The sequence below is a fragment of the Benincasa hispida genome, chromosome 8 (assembly GCF_027475165.1).
Source record: "Benincasa hispida cultivar pf3 chromosome 8, pf3_genome.v1.1, whole genome shotgun sequence".
NCBI classification, from domain to species: Eukaryota; Viridiplantae; Streptophyta; class Magnoliopsida; order Cucurbitales; family Cucurbitaceae; genus Benincasa; species Benincasa hispida.
Window position 1 is genome coordinate 50,105,211 of NC_143485.1, and position 23,932 is coordinate 50,129,142.

A 23,932-nucleotide genomic window follows, 5' to 3' on the forward strand; every position below is an offset into this window, starting at 1 on the left:
AGAAAATGTGTCAAGTGTGCACTACATGGGGAAATGTGATGTCAAACCTTGTCAAACGTGCATATCTACTTTGCCACCTTCTAGAGGAGATATTTAAGGCAATTGGAAGACTTTCTACATTCCTAGTTTTACATTTGGACTTATAATTTAGTATACAATTAAGTTTCAAGTTTCTAGGTGTTATTTTCTACAATTTGCAATTAATTGTATTTGAATGACTTTTGAGTTTCTTGCATCCACGACCATTTGGCCTATAAAATGGCTTGTAATTTTCTTCAAAACTCAAATTATTAATAGTAAAAAGCTTGTGCTTATTCAACCCTTTGGTGTTGTCTATTTCTTTCAAATCTTGCTTTAAATTTGATATTTAAATCAATTCATTGAATTAGTCTTGATCAAACTAATTCTAGAGTGAGTTGTCTTAGGATCTAAGAGTGACCATCATAGATTCTAAGTTCGATCTAAGTAGCTTTCTTTGTGAGTGTTTGCAAGGATCCTAGAAGGACCTCTAGCTTTGCATCCAACAAGCATCACGGGTGCTTATCATTCAGACCTTTGTGGTCCGCTGAATGTAAGAGCATGAGGTGAGTATGAATATGTCATCTCTTTCATAGATGATTATTCAAGATATGAGTATCTATACCTAATGCTAAGTCTGATGCTCTTGAAAAGTTCAAAGAGTATAAGACTGAAGTTGATAACTTGTTAGGTAAAAAGATAAAAACACTACGATCTGATTATGGTGGAGAGTATATGGACTTAGAATTCCAAAACTATATGATAGAACATAGAATCACATCCCAACTCTCGACTCCAGGTACACCTCAGCAAAATGGTGTATCAGAAAGGAGAAACAGAACCCTGTTGGACATGGTTCAGTTTATGATGAGTTATGCTCATCTTCTAGACTCATTTTGGGGATATGCAGTAGAGATTGCAGTTTACATTTTGAACAATGTTCCTTCAAAGAGTGTTTATGAAACTCCTTTTGAGTTATGGAGAGACCGTAAAGGTAGTTTACGCCACTTCAGGATTTAGGGATGTCCAACCCACGTGCTTGTGGCTAACCCTAAAAAGTTGGAACCTCGTTCAAAAGTATGCCTTTTTGGGAGAGGCGCAGTTTGTTCTAAGGATCTAAATCATAAGGGATTGTAAGAACAAAAGATTGGCCTTCTCTCAGGCATCATACATTGACAAGATGTTGATCAAGTACTCGATGCAAAATTCCAAAAGGGGTTTATTACCTTTCAAGCATGTAATTATTTTGTCTAAGGAACAGTGTCCTAAGATACCTCAAGAGGTTAAGAAAATGAGACGGTTTCCCTATGCATCGGTTGTTGGTAGCCTTATGTATGTAATGTTATGTACAAGACTTGACATTTGCTATGCAGTAGGGATTATCAATCGATACCAGTCCAATCCAGGATAATACCACTGGCCGGCGGTCAAAACGATCCTCAAGTATATTCAGAGAACAAGGGACTATATGCTCGTCTATGGAGATAAGGATTTGATCCTTACAGGATATACAGATTCTGATTTTCAGACTGATAGAGATTCTTAGAAATCGGCATCAAGGTCAGTGTTCACTTTGAATGGAAGAGTTATAGTTTGACGAAAAGCATCAAGCAGGGATGCATCACGGACTCCACTATGGAAGTCGAATACGCTACTTGTGAAGCTGCTAAGGAGGCTGTTTGGCTTAGGAAGTTCCTCACTGATTTTCAAGTTGTTCCAAATATATCTCTGTTGATCACACTTTATTGTAATAACAACAGGCCCGTGGAAAATTCTAAGGAACCTTAGAGTCACCGAGTAGGCAAGCATATAGAACGAAAATATCATTTGATCCAGAAGATTGTGCATCGCGCTGATATGATTGTCACGAATATCTCATCGGAGCACAACATTGCTGATCCGTCTACAAAGGCTCTCATGGCTAAAGTGTTCTAGGGTCTTCTGAAGAGTCCGAGTCTACAGGATATGCGGCACCTTGTCTAGGGCAAGTGAGAGATGTTACTAGGGTATAGAGTATGCCCTTATTTATTGTATTTTGTATTGTTTTGTATTGTATATTAGTCTCCCGAGGCTTTAGGATAAGTAGAAGATTATTGGGATTGGTGTCCTAATTCTCCTGGTAGTCTCATAGTTTGTAAACACTCTGTAAACATATTGTTATTGATAAAATAAGTGTTATTTTATAAGCATTTACTCAATTCAATAAACTAAGATCCGAGGTTATTTTATGTAATTTAAGCATGTATGTTGAGACATACAAGTGAACCATGCCTTAAGTAATAACCTAAATAGTCTATAGTATAAGGATAAAGAAGGGATACCTTATCCTGGTGACACTACGGATACGACCCACTTTGTAGATGTTACAAGTGTTGTAAAGTACTACAAATGGTCTGATCCTGACCATTCATGTGGAGACATGCGAGCGGGGGGTATCCTATACAAAGAGTTTGTATAAGACCGAATCACGAAATGATTAGTCTCTTTATATAACATCGTTCATAAATGAGACTTACATTTCATTAGGATGACCATAGGTGATATGACCTTAATCCTGAAGGAGTTGGGAACTCCTGCTCATGAGAGCAGTCCTTTGATTTGTATGGGTGAGAGTAGCCAGATTTCCAACTTAACAAGCCTACCATTTTGGGGATTTGTCTGATTGGGAAGTTGGAAACTCAGCTACATAAGACAGAATTCACTCCTTCCCCAAAGTAGGGGTAAGTAGATAAATTGCTTTCTTAATGGCTGATTCTAGGTCTTGAACATAGTTACCTTGGTATTCTCGGTGTGAGAATCCAGAGGGTGGACTCTGTTTGGACTTGGTTTAAGACAGATGAAGGAGGAATGAACAATCGTGTACACGATTGGACAAGTGGGAGAAGACAGAGACCTATCGGATAGGTCGATGCTTAATCGTTTAGCTAAAGCTAAGCGATCGTCTAGCAAAAGCTAAGCGATCATTTAGCTCAGTGTCTGTCGCCTACAAACACTACACGATCGTTTACTAAAACCAGTTGTCGCTTAGTAAATCGGTATTTACTTGACAAGCTCCGTGAGTTTCTTTTTGCGAGAGAGAAAACTCAAAACAATTTTTCCAAAAAAACTTACTAAAATTAGGAAAACCATTTTCCTTTTATCTCACAGTTACCATGAACCACCAATAATCTCCCACTCAATTGATTATTAGAGAAAAAGAATTAATTATCCAATAATTAATATTATTATAAATATAAGTGATAACCAACTTATCATACTATATTTATAACCTATAGTAGTTTTAATATTTTATCTCATGAAACATATAAACCATAGTTCTTTTCTATTCCATGGTACTTAATGTAAATCTCATTTACATTAATCCTTCACTAGATGTATCTCATACATCATACCGATTATATCATATATAATCAAAATGCCTCTTGTCAATTTGAACATTTCAAATCAACACCAAGAACTGATTCTCAATTGAATCCATTGAGCTACCAAGGGGACCTTATGGGCCTATAGCTCGAAGCTCCAACGATACGTGAATAACTTACTAAACTCTTTAGTCACGGGATCCACCATCCATTAACTGGCAGGCACTCCACTAAAGACAGACAGCTGAACTCTCCTTACCACAGATATATTATGTGTCCATCTTAAACAATCAGAAGTACGACAACCCTTCACAGATCGCTCGTAAGTACAACTCGACTAATAACCATTATGCCCCTATAGTTACATTTAACTTCTTAAGTACTACTAATCTCTCTAATGAACATAAGTCATAGTTCTACTATGACCGAGTCCTCTCTTCTAAAGAGAAGTTGTGGCCACTATGTTCAAGCCCCGAAATCAACTCTTAAGGGAGCACCTACTTTGGGAAATGAGTGAATTCCATCTTGTGGATTGAGTTCCCAGCTCCCAGATTAGACAAGTCCTCAAAAAGGTAGGCATGTTGAGTTGGCAATTTGGCCACACTCACCCATACTAATCAAAGGATCGCCCTCAAAAGTAGAAATTCCCAAAACACTCAGGATTGAGGTCGTGTCACCTATGGTCGTTTAGGTGAGATGTAAGTCTCTAGTATCAACAGCGTTATATACATAGTCTAGTAATCTCGTGGTCCAGGTCTTATACAAACTCTTTGTATAGGACACCCCCGTTTGCACGTCTCCACATGAATGATCAGGATCTATCATCTGTAGTAGTTTACAATACTTGCAAACCTCTACAAAGTGGGTCGTATCCGTAGTGTCACCAGGATCAGGTATCCCACCTTAATCCTTATAATATAGACCTATTTAGGTTATCACTTAAGGCATTATCCACTTATATATGACATATACATGTTTAAGTTCACATAAGATAACCAGTGAGCTTTATTTATTGGATATGAGTAAATGCCAGAATTAAATAACATTTATTTTATTCATCAAACAATGTGTATCTTTACAAAACAACAAGACTCCGGGAGAATTAGGACACCAATCCCAACAGTGGCCACACCATCTCTTGGGAAGAGAGGATTCAGTCATAGTAGGACTATGACTTATTATTCATTAGAGGAATCAGTGATACTTAAGAAGTTAGATGTAACTGTAGGGGCAAAACGGTAAATTGGCCCAACTGTACCTACGAGCGATTTGTGAAGGGTTATCGTATTATTGATTGGTTATATCCAATGGACACAGAAATATATCTGTAGTGCGAAGAGTACAACTATCAGTCTTTAGTAGTATGACCAAAATTAACGGATAGTGGATCTCGTGATTAAAGAGTTTAGTCAGTTATTCACGTATCGTTGGAGCTTCAAGCCACAGGTTCATAAGGTCCCCTTGGTAGCTCAATGAGTTCAAGTTGAGAATCAGATTTTGAGTTAGTTTGAAGTGTTCAAATTAACAAGAGGAAATTTGATTATATATGATATAATTAAATTAATTTAATTATATGTGATATAATTGATATGATGTATTTGATACATTAATAATTTGAGGAATTAATATAAATATGATTTATATTTTAGAAAAGACTATGGTTTATTTAATGTAGTATGCGTTGGGATGTATGTCTTAAAAGCCTCGTATTTAATAATTTATTTGAAATAATGGCTGATTACTTTATATATGCAATTAGCCATTAAGGAAAGATCCAAAGTTATTTTATGTAACTTGAGCAGTATGTGGTAGGCATACAAGGGAATCATGTTCAAGTAATAACTTAAATAGTCTGTACTATATGGATAAGGTTGGATGCCTTAACTTGGTGACACTACGAATATGACACGCTTCATAAATGTTGCAAGAGTTGTAAGTGTTACAAACGATTTGATCCAAATCGTTCATGTGAAGACATGCAAGCTGAGATATCCTATACAAAGATTTTATATAAAATCGGAACGAGAAATGATTAATCTCTCTTTATAACACCGTTAATTAAAGAGATTAACATTTCATAGGATAACCATAGATAACACAACCTCAATCCTAAGTGTGTTATGAATATGAGGGCAGTCCTTTGATTTGTATGGTGAGAGTGGCCCGAGCCACTAACTTAATAAGCTTACCATTTTGGGGTTTTGTTTGAATAAGGAGTCGTGGACATAGCTACGCAAGATGGAATTCAGTCCTTCCTACCTTTAAAGTAGGTAGATGAATTGCTCCCTTAAGGGCTGATTTCGGGTTTTGAACAATGAAGTCTCACCCTTTCATTGGCTCGAGAGAGATTTAGTTCATAGTTGAATCATAAACTGATTGTTCATTAGAGGGATTAGTGGTACTTAAAAAGTAAGAGGTAATTACAAGAGTAAAATGGTAATTTAACCCAGCTGTAGTTATGAGCAATTCGTGAAGGATTGACTTACTGATAATTTGTTATATCCATGGACACATAAATATATCTACAGTGTGAGGAATGCAACTATGAGTTTTTAGTGGAGTGACATACATTTAATGAATGCTAATTAATTTAATTAAAGAGTTTAGTTAATTGATCTCGTACCATTGAAGCTTCTAATCTGTAGGTGTATTAGATTCCTTTGCTAGCTCACTATGATAAAACAAGGAATATTTAGTTTTGGAAAAAGTTGAACTGTTCAAATTATAAATGAATTTAAGTTAAATGTATATGATATAATTAATATAATGTATATAGATACATTATATTATAAAGTTAATTTTAAAGAAAATTCAAAATTAAACTATATAATATGAGAGAATAATGTATTTGAATATTATAACTATATGTTAAATTTAATATGAATGAGATTCAGATTAAAATTATATGTTAAATTTAATATGAATGAGATTCATATTAAAACAATAGATTAAATTTAATATGAATGAGATTTATATTAAAACCATAGTACATGAGAGGAAAATACATTTGAATATAGTTCAAATGTAACATTAATTAAATATATGATATTTAATTAACTAGATTAATTAATATTTATTAAATTAAATTAAATTAAATATGATTTAGTTTAATTAAAAACTAACCCCCCTGTAGTTATAGGGGAGTTAATATGAGTTAATGGGAGAAGAGTTATTTCCCTCCTCATGGAAAATACAGAAGTGTTCTATATTATCGAGAAAAAAGAAGTTTTTCTTGCTCTTTGAATTTCACTCAAGAATCCTCTTAAAATTCTCACAATCTCTTATCACTCAAAACTCACAGAGAAAATGTTTTTTTTTTTTTTATAGATTTCTTCCCTTAATCTTCCAAAAAGGTCCTCACAAACCTTTTTCTTGTCAGAAAATAGCAGAAAAGATCTTGGTGGTGGTGTCTTTTTCGTGATCGACGAAGAGTTGCTGAGATCGGGTCCATAATGAGGATTTGGAGAATATTGAAGAAGCAGTATTCAAAGTTAACCTCTTCTCCTTGAATTACTTTACTATTTAAAGTATGCTTAATTATAATGTATTTATGTTCTCTCACGTAAATTCGAAATAATAATTGAAAGCACATGTATTCATGCACTTCCGCTATGGGATTCGATCACTTCAGTGTATCCATTCATGTATGGACGTGATCCATGTATAAAAGAAATGACTTATTGAATTTTAGATATATGTTGATTTCCTTCAATCTTTGGGACATTATTATTTGAACTTAGATGTTTGTGAGACATACTAGGACAATTGAGGTGTAATTTGTGCTGAAGGGACCTACCAATTTGCGTAGATGTTATACATGAACGAATACATTGAATAAGTGGATTCATTCGTGTATGAATTTGATCCATGTAATTAATGAGACCTTTTGAGTTTTGGTGAGAGATGTAAGAACAATAAAGAAGGTGCCAAAGTGAGCTTGGCTTAGTGGTGGCATGACCTCTGTACCTAGAGGTTGGAGATTCAATCCTGTTGGGTTGTATGTCCTAAAACTCGCAGTTTGTAATGTTAAACATTTTCTATTATCAATAAAGATGTTATTGACGTTTATTCAATAAAACTGTTGTTGAATATATAAATTGCACTAGTAAAGACTAAATTCAATAAACTAAAGATCCATGGATATTATATGAATACTTGAACTTTATGTGGTGACATAAAGATGGATCAAGTTTGAGTAAATAGCCAAAACGGTCTATGGTGTATGAATAAGGTTGGGTGCCTTATTCTAGTAACACTATCGGATGCGATCCACTCTAGTTGTTACAATTTGTTGTAAAGTGCTACAAATGAAGTGATCCTGATTCGTTCATGTAGTGACATGAAGGGCGAGGGCGTCCTATGCAATGAGTTTACATAAGATCGGATCAAGAAATAAGTCACTCTTACTTTATAATGTTGTTTACTGTTAAGATTGGCTGCTTCAAATCGATAACCTAAGTAACTTGACCTTAGTCCTGACTAACTATGAACTTCTGTTTATTCAGGATTATCCTTAGATTTGCATAGGTGAAGGTTGGCAGCGCTATCTTAATAAAACTCACCTCATTCTCCACATTCATCTTCTGATTATCCTTTTAATCCCCAAATTCAAATCAAAACCCAACCCCCCTCCTCAATCTCCCACCATCCCCACCAAAAACTTCCCCTAATCGGCAACCTTCACCAATTAGGGCGCCACCTCTGTTTTCGCCACCTATCCCACAAATTCGACCCCATCTTCCTCCTTCAACTTGGACAAATCCCAACCCTCATAATCTCATCTCCTGTTTACTTTTAAGGATAGTAGAAAGGTTGTTCTCTTAAGTACTGAATCCAAGTCTTGGACAAGGGATCCCACCCTCTCATTGGCCTGAGAGGGACTCGGTTTAGTGATTGGATCGTAAACCAATTGTTCGTTAGAGGATCAGTGGAAATTAAGGAGCAAGATGTAATGTCGGGGGTAAAAATAACTTTTGAACTAGCCGTTATTATGAACGACTTGTGAAGGGTTGACTTATTGGTTACGGTTAAATCAAGTGAACAGAAATATATCTACAGTGAGGAGAGTACAAATATTGAGCTATAGTGGTGTGTCTAGGTAGTTAACTAATATTGATTAATTTGATTTAAGGAGTTTACCCAATTAATCTCAAATCGTTGCAACTCATGATCTGTAGGTTTGTAAGGTCTCTCTACTAGCTGGTAAATCTTGAATTGGTAAATTAATTGAATTTGAAGCATTCAAATTCAATTTGAGAATTAAATATTAAGTGTTCAAATTTTAAATTAAGATTTGAATTTGAATTGTTCAATTTCAAATTAGGATTTGGATAATTATATTTGATATGATTAACGTTTAATTTATCGAAGTTAAACGTAATTTGAGAGTTTAAAATATTTAAATATTGATTTAAATATTAATTAGATGAACATGATTCATGTATGAATTAGGTGTTTAATAATTTAATATTTAATATTAAATTTATTTAATTAATTAAAATAAATCAATTTCAAATTAAGAAATTCAATTTTAGAAATTGAATTTTGTTCAATTTAATTTAATTAAAAATTATTTTATTTAATTAAATTTGTCAATTGATTTTTAAGAAAAATCGATTAAATTGAAATTGATTTGAGTTAATGGAAAAATCCACATTTTGAGCAATTGAAGTGGATTGTCTCTAATCCAACACCTAGCCCATTAGCAAAAGGCCAATTGAAGTGTCATATGACTGATACATTGAGTGCTTGCAAGTATGAGATACGTAAAAGCTTCAATTTTGGTGATTAAGGGATGATGCTTGCTGAACATGGAAGGGATTTATGCATAAAATTGTTTTCTGGTTTCCCTTCTATTTAAACCCTCTTCTCCCTCTCCTAATTAACCTTAATCTAGAGTTCCACCACTCAAATTCAAGTTGGAGAATAGTAAAGAAGATCTTTTGGTGGTTCACTGTAGATTTGAAGCTTAAAATTCGTGGAGAGTAGCTTGGATTTGGAGGAATTCTTCAAAGGTATATGTTCTGAAACTCTATTCTAAGAATTTCTTTACAGGCATGCTTTTAGAACTCAAATTAAATATAGTTAGAGTGTTTATTGATTCTGATTGCTTCCGCTGTATGCTTGTACATTCCATCAAATCCCTCCTCCATAATTATTATACTAAAAAAAAGGAACAATAAAGAAGGTGGTTCTTCAAAATTTTTCTTTACAATATATATACACATATACATACATACAAACATATATATTACATACCAACACACAACTTTTAAGCCAATTTTGCAATATTATTTGTTGTTCTTGGAGAGAAAATGCATTGTATTATATATTTATAAAGTATAGATTAGTAGAACTTAATTAAGTATACTCCAATTTGTAGCTACTAAAAAAGATGCTAAAATAAGCTAGCATGATTCACAATTAAAAAAATAAAATTTAAAATTCACTCTACAAAATTTATAAAGACAAGCATCACATAACTTATTACTAATATATTAAAAAGTTATATATATATATATATATATAATCTGAAAAATAGCTTAATTAGTATCACTAGCATATCCAAAAATGCATTATAGAGAGGGCACATGTCCTAATAAATTTCTAAACTTGTAGTTTTGAATTTAACAAGTCATTTAAAAATGTATAATAATAATTCTACAAACTATCTTCTTTTATCTAATAGATTCAAAATATATTCAATTTTTTTTAAATGAATTCTTTTTGTTAGATACACAAAGTTAAATTTTATACGTGATATAATATTTAAATTTTCAGATGTATAAGAGACATATTAAATACAAAATTTAAAATTTAAAAAAAAAAGAGAAAAATGGAAATTAAGAACGTAGACTATATACATAAACATATATGTGAATGATAATAGTCTAAACGTATAAGGGACTGTTTGGGGAGTTGAGATGATATAAAATGTGGAGAGTTATGATGTCTGGAGAGTTCTGATCGAGTATGTTCGAGCACTAAGATGATATATGATACACGAAAGGAAAATGACGGAGAAATATAAAATACGTTCTTGAATAGTGCCCCAAACACATATAGAATGTGGAAATATATTATCTCATGTTGGACCCAAACAATCACTTAAATTCATATCAATTTTTGCCGGTTACGTCACGTTAAGTTGGAACAAATCCATTTCACAACCAAATTATGCAATCATGACACCAAGACCACATATCGGTAACATACCACTTTTCCACCAAAAACACAATGCCTATCCTTCCATGTTTCAATGGATCCCTTACCTCATTCTCCACATTCATCTTCTTCATTTCTCTTCTGATTATCCTTCTAATCCCCAAATTCAAATCAAAACCCAGGAAAAAACCCCTCAATCTCCCACCATCCCCACCAAAACTCCCCCTAATCGGCAACCTCCACCAATTAGGGCGCCATCCCCACCTCTGTTTCCGCCGCCTATCCCACAAATTCGGCCCCATCTTCCTCCTTCAACTCGGACAAATCCCAAACCTCATAATCTCATCTCCAAAAATCGCCAAAGAAGCCTTCACAACCCACGATCTCATCTTCTCAAGCCGCCCCTTTCTTTTCTCCGCCCAACACATCTTCTACAACTGCACCGATATCGCTTTTTCCCCTTACGGTTCTTACTGGCGCCATGTCAGAAAAATCTGCATCCTCGAACTCCTTAGCGCCAAAAGGGTTGAATCCTTTGCCCTCATTCGACAACAAGAAGTTACCCGTTTGGTTGATAGAATTTCACAGTCGAAGAGTCGAGTGGATTTGTCGAGCTTCTTGGCGTTGTATGCTAATGATGTGCTCTGTCGAGCGGCGCTTGGGAGGGAATTTTCCGCCAGTGGTGAGTACCATCTTCATGGGATTCAGGAGTTGCTTGAAGAGTATCAGATTTTGCTTGGTGGGTTCTGTATTGGGGATTTGTTCCCTTCTTTGGCGTTTCTCAGTAAATTCACAGGGATGAAGTCGAGGCTTATGAGGACAGCTAAAGCGTTCGATAAATTGTTTGACCAAGTAATAGCCGAACATCTAAATCCCGAGAGAGAAAATATGGATGAATCTAAGGATCTTGTTGATGTTTTGCTTGACATACAGAAGAATGGATCTTATGATAAAATTTCACTGACTATGGATAACGTTAAGGCCATCATTTTGGTATAATTTCCACTGTTTTCCTCTGTTTTCCTCTTGTTATTTTAGAAATTGATTACGTGCGCAATTTCTGTAGGATATGTTTGCGGCAGGGACGGACACGACATTTATAACTCTTGATTGGGGGATGACAGAGCTCATAACACACCCAGAAACCATGAAAAGAGCACAGAATGAAATTCGAAGCATTGTTGGTGAAAGAAGAATTGTATCAGAGAGTGATGTCTTAGAAATGCCTTATTTGAAAGCCGTAGTTAAAGAGGTGCTTCGACTGCATCCACCAGTGCCAGTTTCAGTTCCAAGAGAAACTAGGGAAGATGTGAGGATTGAAGGCTATGACATTCCAGCTAAAACGAGAGTTTTTGTGAATCTTTGGGCAATTGGGAGAGATCCAGAATCGTGGAAGAACCCAGAAAGTTTTGAGCCAGAGAGGTTTCTGGACAGTGACGTTGATTACAAAGGGTTGGATTTCGAGTTCATTCCATTTGGGACTGGAAGAAGGATTTGTCCAGGTATTGCCATGGGGATTGCCACGGTTGAGCTTGCTTTGGCTCAGATTTTGCATAGCTTTGATTGGGAGCTTCCAAGTGGGGTTGAAGCTAAAGATTTGGATATGACTGAAGTTTTTGGTATCACAATGCATAGAAAAGCTCACTTGGAGGTCGTGGCAAAGCCATACGTTGGCTCAACCATCTCAAATTAATTAGTCTGTACTTTGGTTAAACTGGATAGAAGACGTTGATCTTCCCCGGGAGTCCCCCTCCGGTATTCTCACCGATCTGAGACCCTGGCGACTGAGCGTCCTTCGTTTCCTTTTCTTTTGTAGGGCCACTAGCTCGAACCAGAGGTGGTTCTAATTCTCGTCCTGTTCAGTTCTTAAACGAACGAGTTGAAAGTACAACTTTGGTATCTGTTCTTCCAATTTAGTTAAGTTTTAGTCCTATACTTAAATATGTCTAATTTCTTTTAATGAATCCTAAATTTAGTTTAAACAATTATTTCGGTTAAATCTCTAAATTGTTTTTTTTTTGGAAAGGTATTGTAATTAAAATGTGAGGTGGGGAATCGAATATTTAACCTCGAGGTTGATAGTATAAACACTATGTCAATTGAGCTACGCTCATGTTGGTAAATCTCTCAATTGTTATAAGTAAATCAATTTATTAAGATTACTTGTTAAATGAGAAATTTTAGATTAATCACAAATTGTCAAGTTATTAACTAAAATAATGACGAAAATCCAAATAATTGAATTTGGGACAAAGTAGAAGTTGACATTTGTCCTTAAATTGAAATTGAAAACATAAATTGGCAAAGTCCGATGATGTTGCGTGTTTTCATCACAAACGTTGGATTGAGTGAAATTAATTTGACCCAATTTAATATTATAATTTGGGCTAAGTCTAGTTGAGCCCAAAAATGGGCTTAATTTGGCTCAAAAGTCAAAGTAGTCAAAGTCAAACTAATTGAGCCCAAGGGACAATCACAAGTCATTCATTTGTGGGGGTCAGCAATTCTATATTCTAGAGAGTCTAGAGAGAATTCTCCTAACAATCAAAAGATTCCTACACTCTTGAAGCTGCACAACACAAGTCTCTTGAAGAAACAAAAACTCTTCCAAGACTTCGACTTCAAGAACATCATGTGTTTCACTTCTTCAATTTAAGCGTACACATTCAATTGAGAGAGAATCAGAGGGATCAAATACTAGAAGTCGAACCACATCGCATCAACATCAACATAAGTTCAACTCCACGAAACAAGTTTCTCTGAAAATCTCGTGCGAAAAAATTGGCATGCCCAGTGGGACCTTTCTACCTTTCATCTTTCTCTCAACATTCAAACAAGTCAATGACACCAAAGAAAGCTACATCTAAAGTAACTGCTGCAAGCAACTCCTACATGGGACCTATCAACTGCATTCATTCAAAGGAAGTTATGTAGGAGCAAGAACAAGGTTCCGTCATCGCGCATAACATCTTGAATAGATGACAGAGTCTCCTAAAGGCGAGATTGTCATCGAGTAAAATTTCTTGTTTGACAACTCTACTTTTGCCTCCAGCAAGTCAAAGAAGGAATCACACCCAGATGTGATTTCTGCCATGATGGTGGACATAACAACTGAGGCAGTCATGGTAGAAATAGAAAGAAAGATAAATTTTTTTGATGAAAGTTGTGGAGGAGCGAGATCATGAGATCGCTATCTTAAGAGAGTAGATGCAGGCTCGTGAAACTGCTGAATCGAGTCAATATCATACTGTCAAAGCAAATGACAATGGGAAGACCGTGTTGCAGGAAAACCAACTGCAACAATCAACTTCTGTTGCCCCTTTATCGGTCCAACAACTACAAGATATGATCATGACCTTTATAAGGGCTCAGTATGGAGGCCCGTCTCAGACCTCTTTTGTGTATTCCAAGATATACACCAAGAGACTTGACAGCTTGAGAATGTCTGCTGGGTATCAACCCCTGAAGTTCCAGCAGTTCAATGGAAAAGGACAATCTGAAGCAACATATTGCCCACTTTGTTGAAACATGCGAGAACGCAGAAACCAAAGGAGATTTGCTAGTCAAGCAGTTTTGTCAAGATCCTGAAAGGAAATACTTTTCACTGGTACACTAACCTAAAGCTCGAGGTGATCAACAGTTGAGAGCAACTTGAAAGAGAATGTTGGGTTTTATGCCCTAAAATGCGTAGATAGTAAATGTAACATTTGACTTATCATTAATAAAGTGTTATTAATGTTTATTTTTATTGCTTATCTTGTATTTATCTTGCCTAAATAACTCTAATCTAATAAACCAACATCCTAGAATGTTGTATGAGTCTTGAACTGTACGTGGAGACATATGGGGATCAGTGATCAAGATACAACCTAAAGGGTCTATAGTTACCTTATCCTGGTGACATTATGGATACGACCCATCTTGTATTTGATACAAATGCAATGATCTAACGAGTTCGTGTAGGGGACATACGGGTGGGGGTATCCTATACATTGAATTTGCATAAGACCGGACCACGAAATAGTAACCTCTAGAATGTAACTCCATTGACTAGTTAGGTTTCTATTTCACTAGGATGACCTAGGAACTTAGTCTCAATCTTGAGTGAATTATGGACTCTTGTTCACTAGGGATTGTTCTTTAATTTGTATGGGTGAAAGTGACCAGTTCGTCGACTTAATAAGCCTACCATTTTAGGGACAAAACCGAGTGGGGACTTGGGAACATAATTTCACCAGCTGGAACCTTCCTGACTTTAGGGTAAGTAAATGAGTGTTCTTTTAAGCGGTGTCTCCGGGACTTGAAAAAAGAGCCATGCCCTCTCATTGGCTCGAAAGGAGTTTTTGTTTAATGGTTGGATCATAAACAAGTTTTTCATTAGATAAGCATTGGTACTTAAGAATATGAGGTAAATCAGGATAAAACAGTAATTTGATCTAGCTGGTGTTACGAACACTCATGAAGGACTAACTTGCTATCATTGCTCAATATCCGTGGACACAAAAATATATCTATAGTGAGAAGAGTGCAACTATGGGTCTAGAGTGGAGTGTATACACAATTAACGAATATTGATTATCTTGGTTAATGAATTTAGCTAATTAATCTCATATCGTTGAAGCTTTTGATCTATAGGTCCACTAAATCCCACTAGTATCACATAAAGGGTATTGGGGTAATTAAAGTAATTTGAAATGTTTAAATTTACTGAGGAAAATAATATAATGTATGGTGATACATTATAATATAAAATTTATATTTTAATTAGTCTTAATAATATAAATTTATTTTGAATTTGATTCAGAAATTAATTTATGAGAGAATTAAATATTTAAAGGAGTTTAAATATTAAATTTAATATGAATAGAATTCATATTAAAACTATATGTTAAAATTAATGCGTATTACATGCACATTAAAACTATAGGTAATATGAGAGAAAACATAATTGAATATGATTCAATTATACTGTTAAACTAAATATATGATATTTAATCTAATTAATTAATTGGAGAATTAACTAATTATTTAATTTAATTTAATTTGATTTAACTAAATTAATTGAATTAGTACTATAGGTTATGGGAGAGGGATGTATTAGAATATGATTCTAATGCACAATTAATTAAATATGAGATATATAATTATTATTAATTAATTTGATCAATTGATTTATTTTAATAAATTAAATTTTTATTTAATTTATATTTTAAATCAAATGAATTTATTGTTATTTAATTAATAAAATAAAATATATTAGTTAAATAAATAATGAATTTAAATTTTTTTTATTACAACAAACTCCCCAACGTGAAGAGTTATATGGGAGCAGGAGAGAGATCTTCTCCCAATTTTCTCTCTTGGTCTTTGGCTTTCTAAGACTTTTTTCTCGGTAGAAAACTTTCTCGAAGAATCCCACCTCCTTGTACCTCACTAGCCCAAGGAGAATACTGGTGAAACCATTTTGGTGGTGTTCACTTGATTTGCAGCAAATGAATCAAGATTGTAGATCCCAAAAGTTGATGAATCCCTCTAGACGAAAACGAAAGTAAGAGATTCTAAATTTTATTTCCTCTGTTAATTTGTTATTAAAATCTGAAAATGGTATGGATGTTTTTTTGTTGCGCTCGGGATTTCAACTGAGCAGAGAATTACTGAACCACTTCTACAACATTAGACGCATTGTCAGAATGATGGAGCTAACGCATGGCAAGCAACAGAAAGGGGAGCCAGTTATCGACTACATCAACCGATGGAGAGCTCTGAGTCTGGACTGCAAAGACCGACTCACCAAACTTTCTGCTGTAGAAATGTGCACTCAAGTGATAACTGGTAGAAATGCAAGTTATTATAAGCCTTTTATTTAGAATTATGAGAGCTAACAAGTAGAATATGCGATGATTATACTAAGAATTCATATGAAAAGTGAGCTTGCGTCGATCAACATTGAAAATCTCGGCTAACCCAATATTATGCATTATTTTGCGTCCAAATGTCTATTTTTGTAGCTATTACAGGAATCGATCGCATGCGGTGAATCCCACCATCGCAAAGGCGATCGCATACGTTCGTCGCATGGATGTTGCGGCCATAATTGCATACGTCCATCGCATAAAGGTTGAGGCTACAGAGTAATAACCATAATAGAGGGATGAACACAAAGGTGGTGGAATGCGATGGTACTTCGGAAACCAAACATGAACGCATACCTTGGGAGTATTAAAAGATGATGTTGACATTTCACCTACTACGCCGTTAGTAGCAGAGATTCAGAGCAGGTCCATCACGCCGTTAGTAGCAGAAATTCAGAGCAGGACCATTAATGCTGTCGGCGATTGAGCTCTATAAAAAGAGCCTTAGAGCCCAACTTCAAATCATCCGAGCTTCTGCCTTAGGACAGATCCTTGTGATCACAGACAAAAGCATGAGAAGACATTCTTTGAGAGTTCTTCATTCCTCCAACCATTTCGATTGACGACCGGAGCTTCGCCGGAGATAGATCTTGAGAGAGACTACTCCATCGCCCATCCATGGCACCACGGGCAGTTTGACACACATCTGATGGAAGCAAGATATTGCCTACATCTATCCTTCCATCTCTCTTTTATCTATGTATTGTATTACATTTTGGCTTAAGACATTAATACATTTTGTAATCAATGCATCTATTTATTTCCTTCAACTCCATCTTCATTAACTTCTTCTTTATCATCATTTACTTTCATTGCAACAAACTAAATAAGATTGTTAGAGTATCGTATACTTAATAATGCGACATAGACATTTGAAGCATGTAGCAAACCACTGAGAGGCGTGGGTTGTGCGAGTATTGTGAGAAAATCCTCTTTGCTTAGTGTGAGGCTGTAGCAACACTTGTCTATGGGCGGTCGCAATACTTGTCTATGAGCTGATCAACGACGACTAACTGCCTGAGAGGGTAAGTAGTGGAACTCACTAAACAAAGTAAGCAGTGTTCCTAGAGATAGGAATAATCTTATGTCAACCATGCTTTATGTGATTATCTTGGCTTATGAGTGCATCATTCATCATTTGGACATACTTGAGAGAGTAGTCTAAAGACCAAATCTAGGCTTGAGAGAGTCAGATTAGATCGCATAATCAAGAGTAGAGACTTAGACATAAGTTCTATTGCTATTAATACATCGCATGCACCCTATAGATAGGATATGATAGTATGCGGTCACATCACATGCGTCCAGAAGTAGGATATGGTGGTATGCGGTCACCTTGTTTATGTGTTAGATCGCATGAGCAAGAATAGAGGCTTAGACATAAGTCCTATCGACACTATCGCATATGCATCGCATGTGTCTACAATTGTGTATAGCATGATCGCATAACTTGTGTTGGCTAGGGTTACCCTTGCGATCAAGCTTATTGATGCGGTGAAGTCATTCCCTCCACCATTTTATCTATTTTTCCATTAATCTTATTATGCATTAACAATTTTCGTGTCTCTACCAACTCTCATAGTCATACTTCCATTACTTAATCTGTTTAGTTAGGAGTAGGAGTAGCGCATAGTCCTTAAACTTCATTATTCTTTTATTATTCACCGTAAACACATTACTTCATAACATTTAACTACAAGTCCCTAAGTTCGACCTTGGATCACCCCGAGAAACTTACGATCTCGTTATACTTGGCTTGAGAGCAAGAAAACTTGTGGCAGGAACGCATGGTCATCGCATAGATTCTTAGATGCACGTTTCATATCCCTTAGTCTAACGCATGACCAACAGCGCATGGAGAACGAACGCATATCATAAGATGAACGCATATTTATTTACTCAATTTTCCACGCATCACCAAGGTATGCATTGGGGTTTTCTTTATATTTTGCAGGGAATAAAGCCTTGTATGAAGAATTGGCAACTTGCGCTCACGATATGGAGTTGAGCATCGCCAATAAGGGAACGAAGGATTTCCTGATACCTGAAGTGAAGAAGGACAAGAAAGAAACAAAGGGTGCTAAAAAGATTACGAAAAGAAGAATAAGGGAGACGAAGGACGTTAATACAACCCCGCTAAAATTTACTTCAAAAGGAAAAGAGAAGAAAATTGAGAAGAAGAATGAGGGAGACGAAAGACATCGCCTAACTTTGAAAGAAAGGTAGGAAAAAGTTTATCCGTTTCCTGACTCTGATGTTGCAGATATGCTTGAACATTGCTAAAAAAGAAGCTTATCCAGCTAACAGAATGTAAACGACCGGAACAAGCAGGGAAAGTGGACGATTCTAACTACTGCAAGTATCATAGGGTCGTTAGCCACTTGGTCAAAAATGTTTCGTGCTAAAGAAGCTGATTCTAAGGTTGGCTCGTGATAGGAAGATTAAGCTGGATCTAGATGAGGTTGCTTAAACAAATCATGCTGCAATGGTAGATAACCCTGAATGCTCCAACATCGACTATATGTTATGATGAAAGAGAGATTTTGGTCCAGTTTGGGACCCTCGAACCCGTGGTCGTTTGGTTTCAGCAAGCGATTTTCGAATGACAGATTTTCAAAATAGAGAAGAACGTGTAATGCATCGAAAGAAGAAAAAGTTGAGTCCTACCCAAAAATAGTCGTGCTTGTATCAAAGTTATAGAAGAGGGAACAAGACTCAGAAAATGAAGGGAAAAATGAAGGTTTGGAAGCCCAAGCTTATTGAGAAGGAAGATGATAACTTCAACCCAAGAAACATGTGACGTTAGCAGATTTCCTTCTGGAGAACTTCTATGGCTGCTGTTTGAGGAAAACGGCAGAGGTTGCTGCATGTCATGCTGCTAGCATAACAGGAGAAAATGACACTCCTCTAGGTTCATTGAAAATGATGGAATAATTAAAAGACTTACCATCGTTCAGCATAGATGGCATGTTGTCACTCCCTCGAGCAACTAAGATGACTTTCATCGACGCATTGTTACAATCAAACACATCTAGTGCATCGACCTCTAGGCACGCATAAATCTCTTGTTGTATGTGAAGGAAATCAGACATGAGTTCTATGAACAGTGGAAGGATCGTTCCAAATTTCAATCGTATTCGAACATACATAATTACAGTCACGAAACGGAAACATACGGTCATGCATAAATCAAAATTACAACATGTTTCTCTAAAGATCAAGTGAAGAACAAACATACCTTTGAAGACTCATCTTCAAGATCCCTCGATCACGAACGCTCGATCATAACAACTCGACAGCACACGAACGCTCGTCCACCACGACTGCAACACTGCACGATCACAATGACTATGAACAAAGCGATCACCAAGGTCACATATACAATGAACGACCTCCAATGAACCTCGACTGTGTCGAGTTAAGTATGACACCACCACAATGGCTACCTTAGTATTTTCGGTGTGAAAATCCAGAGTGTGGGCTCTTTTTGGACTTGGTTAGAGGATGAGATCGGAGGAAGAACAACCGTGTAAATGATTGAGTAAGTGGGAGATGACAGAGTTTATCGTATAGACGATGCCCAACCGTTTAACCAAAGCTATGCGATCGTCTAGCAAAAGCTATGCGATCGTTTAGCTAATCGGCCAACTGAGTGTCTATCGTATAGAAACAGTCCATGATCGTCTAGTCTCTCAAAGCTGTCATTTAGTAAATCTCATTTACTTGACAACCTTTTCGTGAGTAATTTTCGAGAATGGAAATCTCAATTCAACATTACCCAAATTAGGAAAATATTTTTCTTTTTTATCTCATGGTTACCATGAAACTACCAATAACCTCCCACTCAATTGGTTATTAGAGAAAAAGAGATGATTATCCAATAATTAATATTATTATATATATATGATAACCAACTTACCATACTATATTTATAACCTATAGTTTTAATATTTCATCTCATGAAACATATAAACCATAGCTTTTTTTTTCTATTCCATGGAACTTTATGTAAATCTCATTTACATTAACCCTCCACTTGATGTATCTCATACACCATATCGATCATATCATATATAATCGAATTACCTCTTGTCAATTTGAACATTACAAATCAACACCAAGAATTGATCCTCAACTTGAATTCATTGAGCTATCAAGGGGACCTTATGGACCTGTAGCTCGAAGCTCCAACGCTAAGTGAATAATTAACTAAACTCTTTATTCACGGGATTCACCATCCGTTAACTGTCAGAAACTCCACTAAAGATTGACAATTGAACTCTCCTTACTACAAATATATTATGTGTCCATCTTAACCAATCAACAGTGCGATAACCCTTCACAGATCGCTCGTAAGTATAGCTGGGTCGATAACCGTTATGCTCCTGTAGTTACATCTAATTCCTTAAGTACCACCGATCCCTCTAATGAACATAAGTCATAGTTCTTCTATCATGGAGTCCTCTCTTCCAAAGAGAAGTTGTGACCACTATGGTCAAGCCTCGGAATCAGCCCTCAAGGGAGCAATCTATCTATTTACCCCTGTTTCGGGGAAGGAGTGAATTCCATCTTGTGTAACTGAGTTTCCAGCTCCCAAATCAGACAAGTCCCCAAAAAGGTAGGCATGCTGGCCACTCTCACCCATACTAATCAAATGACTGTCCTTAAAGGCAAGAGTTTCCAAAACACTCAGGATTGAGATCATGTCACATATGGTCGTTTAGGTGAGATGTAAGTCTCCAGTATCAATGACGTTATATACAGAAACGAATCATCTCGTGGTCTGGTCTTATACAAACTCTTTGTATAGGACACCCCCGTTCGCATGTCTCCACATGAATGGTCAGGATCTACCAACTGTAGTAGTTCACAACACTTGCAAGCCTCTACAAAGCAGGCCATATCCGTAGTGTCACCAGGATCAGGTATCCCTCCTTAATCCTTATACTACAGACCTATTTAGGTTATCACTTAAGGCATGATCCACTTGTATATCTCTTATACATGCTTAAGTTTACATACAATAACCAAAGAGCTTTGTTTATTGGATATGAGTAAATGCTAGAATGAAATAATTCTTATTTTATTTATGACAATGTGTATATTACAAACAACGAGACTCTGGGAGAATTAGGACACCAATCCAAATAGTATGTTCATAGGTTTCTTGGATGAAGATCTACTGTTGGAATCAAAGCTTCATAATAGGCCATCGTAGGTTTCGAGATACGTTCGAGAAATGAAAGATGGTCGAATTCTCATCGACAATGGATCAATCGTCGATATAATGCCTAAGACAACTATGAAGCAATTGGGCATCCTCATGGTAGAATTTTCGAATAGCAAGTTGGTAATTCAAGGTTTCAACCAAGGCAGCCAAAGGGTGATAGGCATGATACGCTCAGAACTCCTCATTGGCGACTTAAAGGCTAATGCGTTGTTTTATGTCATAAACTCGAAGACCACTTATAAGCTACTGTTAGGACGTCCTTGGATTCATGGAAATGGGGTGATAACGTCGACACTGCATAAATGTTTCAAGTTCTATCAAAATGGGATCAAGAAAGTTGAAGCATACTCTAATCTATTTTTCAGAAGTTGAGTCTCACTTCGTAGATGCGAAGTTTTATTTGAAGAGTGAGAATGTTGGTGAGACAATACCCGTAGAGACTCCATTAATAAAGGATGGAGGTGAATCCAAGTTAAAATCACAAGTAGATGCAGGAAAAGAAACAGGCGATAAGGCATTAGCCTTTAGCTTAAAAGGCAGTGAGGCATCCACCAACATTATAAAGTCACCGATTTTAAAAAATAAAAAGGCTCAAAGTCCTCTGATCTTGCGTTATGTCTCTTTATCGAGACACAATAAGGGTGAGTCATCTTTTATGGAATGCTCAAAAGGCTTGAAGGTCGGTGATATTGAAATCTTAAAGGAGAATTTCGTTACAACACTCACGCTGATAACGAAGCAGAAAATCCATAAACCAAAGGGAGACTTGACAAAGGTAAATCTACTTGAAACATGAATGAAAGACGGGCTTGATCCTAAAGCTTAAGCAATATCATTTATCTAAGTCTAGAAACTAAATTCCGAATTATTGTCTTTCGAAAACAATTCTTTCTCATGCAATCATAAATGATAACTAACATCGTGATATCAAATTAAAACTCATGGCATTAAACATTGTCATCATCAGCTTGTACTACTCTTCTAACTATGTACGTGATAGGTTAATAGTAATTTAATGTTATAAGTCTGATAATACATGCAATCTACCGAATTAAACATTCAATCTAGCATTCATTGATGGCCAATCAATATAAATTAAAAATAGTAACATTAAAAGACAAAAGTTATGTAGTCCATACAATTCCTAAGTATTAATTCAAATCCATATGTAAATCCAACAACACCTAGAAAAAAAAGTCTAGCCGCTTGTGGTTCTAAAAAATATATTCGTATACAAAATTGATAGAATTCAAATAAAGAAAAATAAAGAATCAGAGAAAATCCCATCCAGAATGCTCATTCTAGATTTTTCAAATAAGGAAAGCCAGCGTCGCAACGCTCAAACATAGTGCTGTGACGCTGGTATGATTTTGTCGTAGTGTCACGCTACACTACTTGTAGCATTGCGACGCTACCTCCTCAAGCGCAGCTACTACATTCGAGCGTATATCTCTGCCTCATGTCGTAGCATTTCAATCATCAAGTATCCACACATTTCAAGAAAGTCACAGCCAATTTAAAACTCAAAAACTAAAGTTAGGCTTAAGAAAGCTTCTCCAGTTTTCCCCCTACTGTGGCTCATGCACTGATCATCAAGTATCCACACATTGTAAGAGAGTAATATGTCTACTAAGGTGCCTTAATTAGAATTCTGGGTTTTAAAACTTGCATCATTTTACCTAGGGGAACTAGCTTTCACACACTCACTACAGGGAACCATACCTAGTCAATTCCTAAGTGTCCTAACTGATCACAGGAAGTTAGCTCTTTCTACCTCTATCCATGCATACATATTACAAGTTTACAAAGCATAAAATAAAATCTTTCTTTAAGCACACGAGTGATCACTATAGTTTTTTTCAAAGGCTAACAAAATATTTTTTTTCTTTCTTCTTAGTCTAACATTAGAAACCATCATGTCATCCACTCTCCAACTGGTGGAGACTTTCAAGGTGGCAACCAAATACACTAAACATGATTCTTGTTTTAGTTAACATTTATAAATTGAAGTGACTACGTGCTCATGATATGAGAAATTCAAAGAAGGACACAAATAGATCATATTTTCAGATATTACTATCCTATTTCCATCATAAGTCATTAAACATACATATTCAAGTCTCATCATGGACAATCAACATCAACAATATATAACAAAGAACTCATAAAAACTCTCAAAATTCAATTCATGCAATTTTTTTTTTTAATTTTTAAAATTTTTAACATGACATGCATAGCAGGATAAA

General features: G+C 35.8%; 1 protein-coding gene across 1 annotated transcript; it reads left to right on the forward strand.

The window, feature by feature from the left end:
* The first annotated feature begins 10,524 nt into the window (after positions 1-10,524).
* On the forward strand, positions 10,525-12,632 carry LOC120083482 (cytochrome P450 71AP13-like). Its single transcript, XM_039039254.2, has 2 exons — positions 10,525-11,537; positions 11,611-12,632. The coding sequence occupies exons 1-2, from the start codon at positions 10,617-10,619 to the stop codon at positions 12,235-12,237; spliced, it is 1,548 nt and encodes a 515-aa protein (XP_038895182.1). The 5' UTR covers positions 10,525-10,616; the 3' UTR covers positions 12,238-12,632.
* The last annotated feature ends 11,300 nt before the right edge of the window (positions 12,633-23,932 follow it).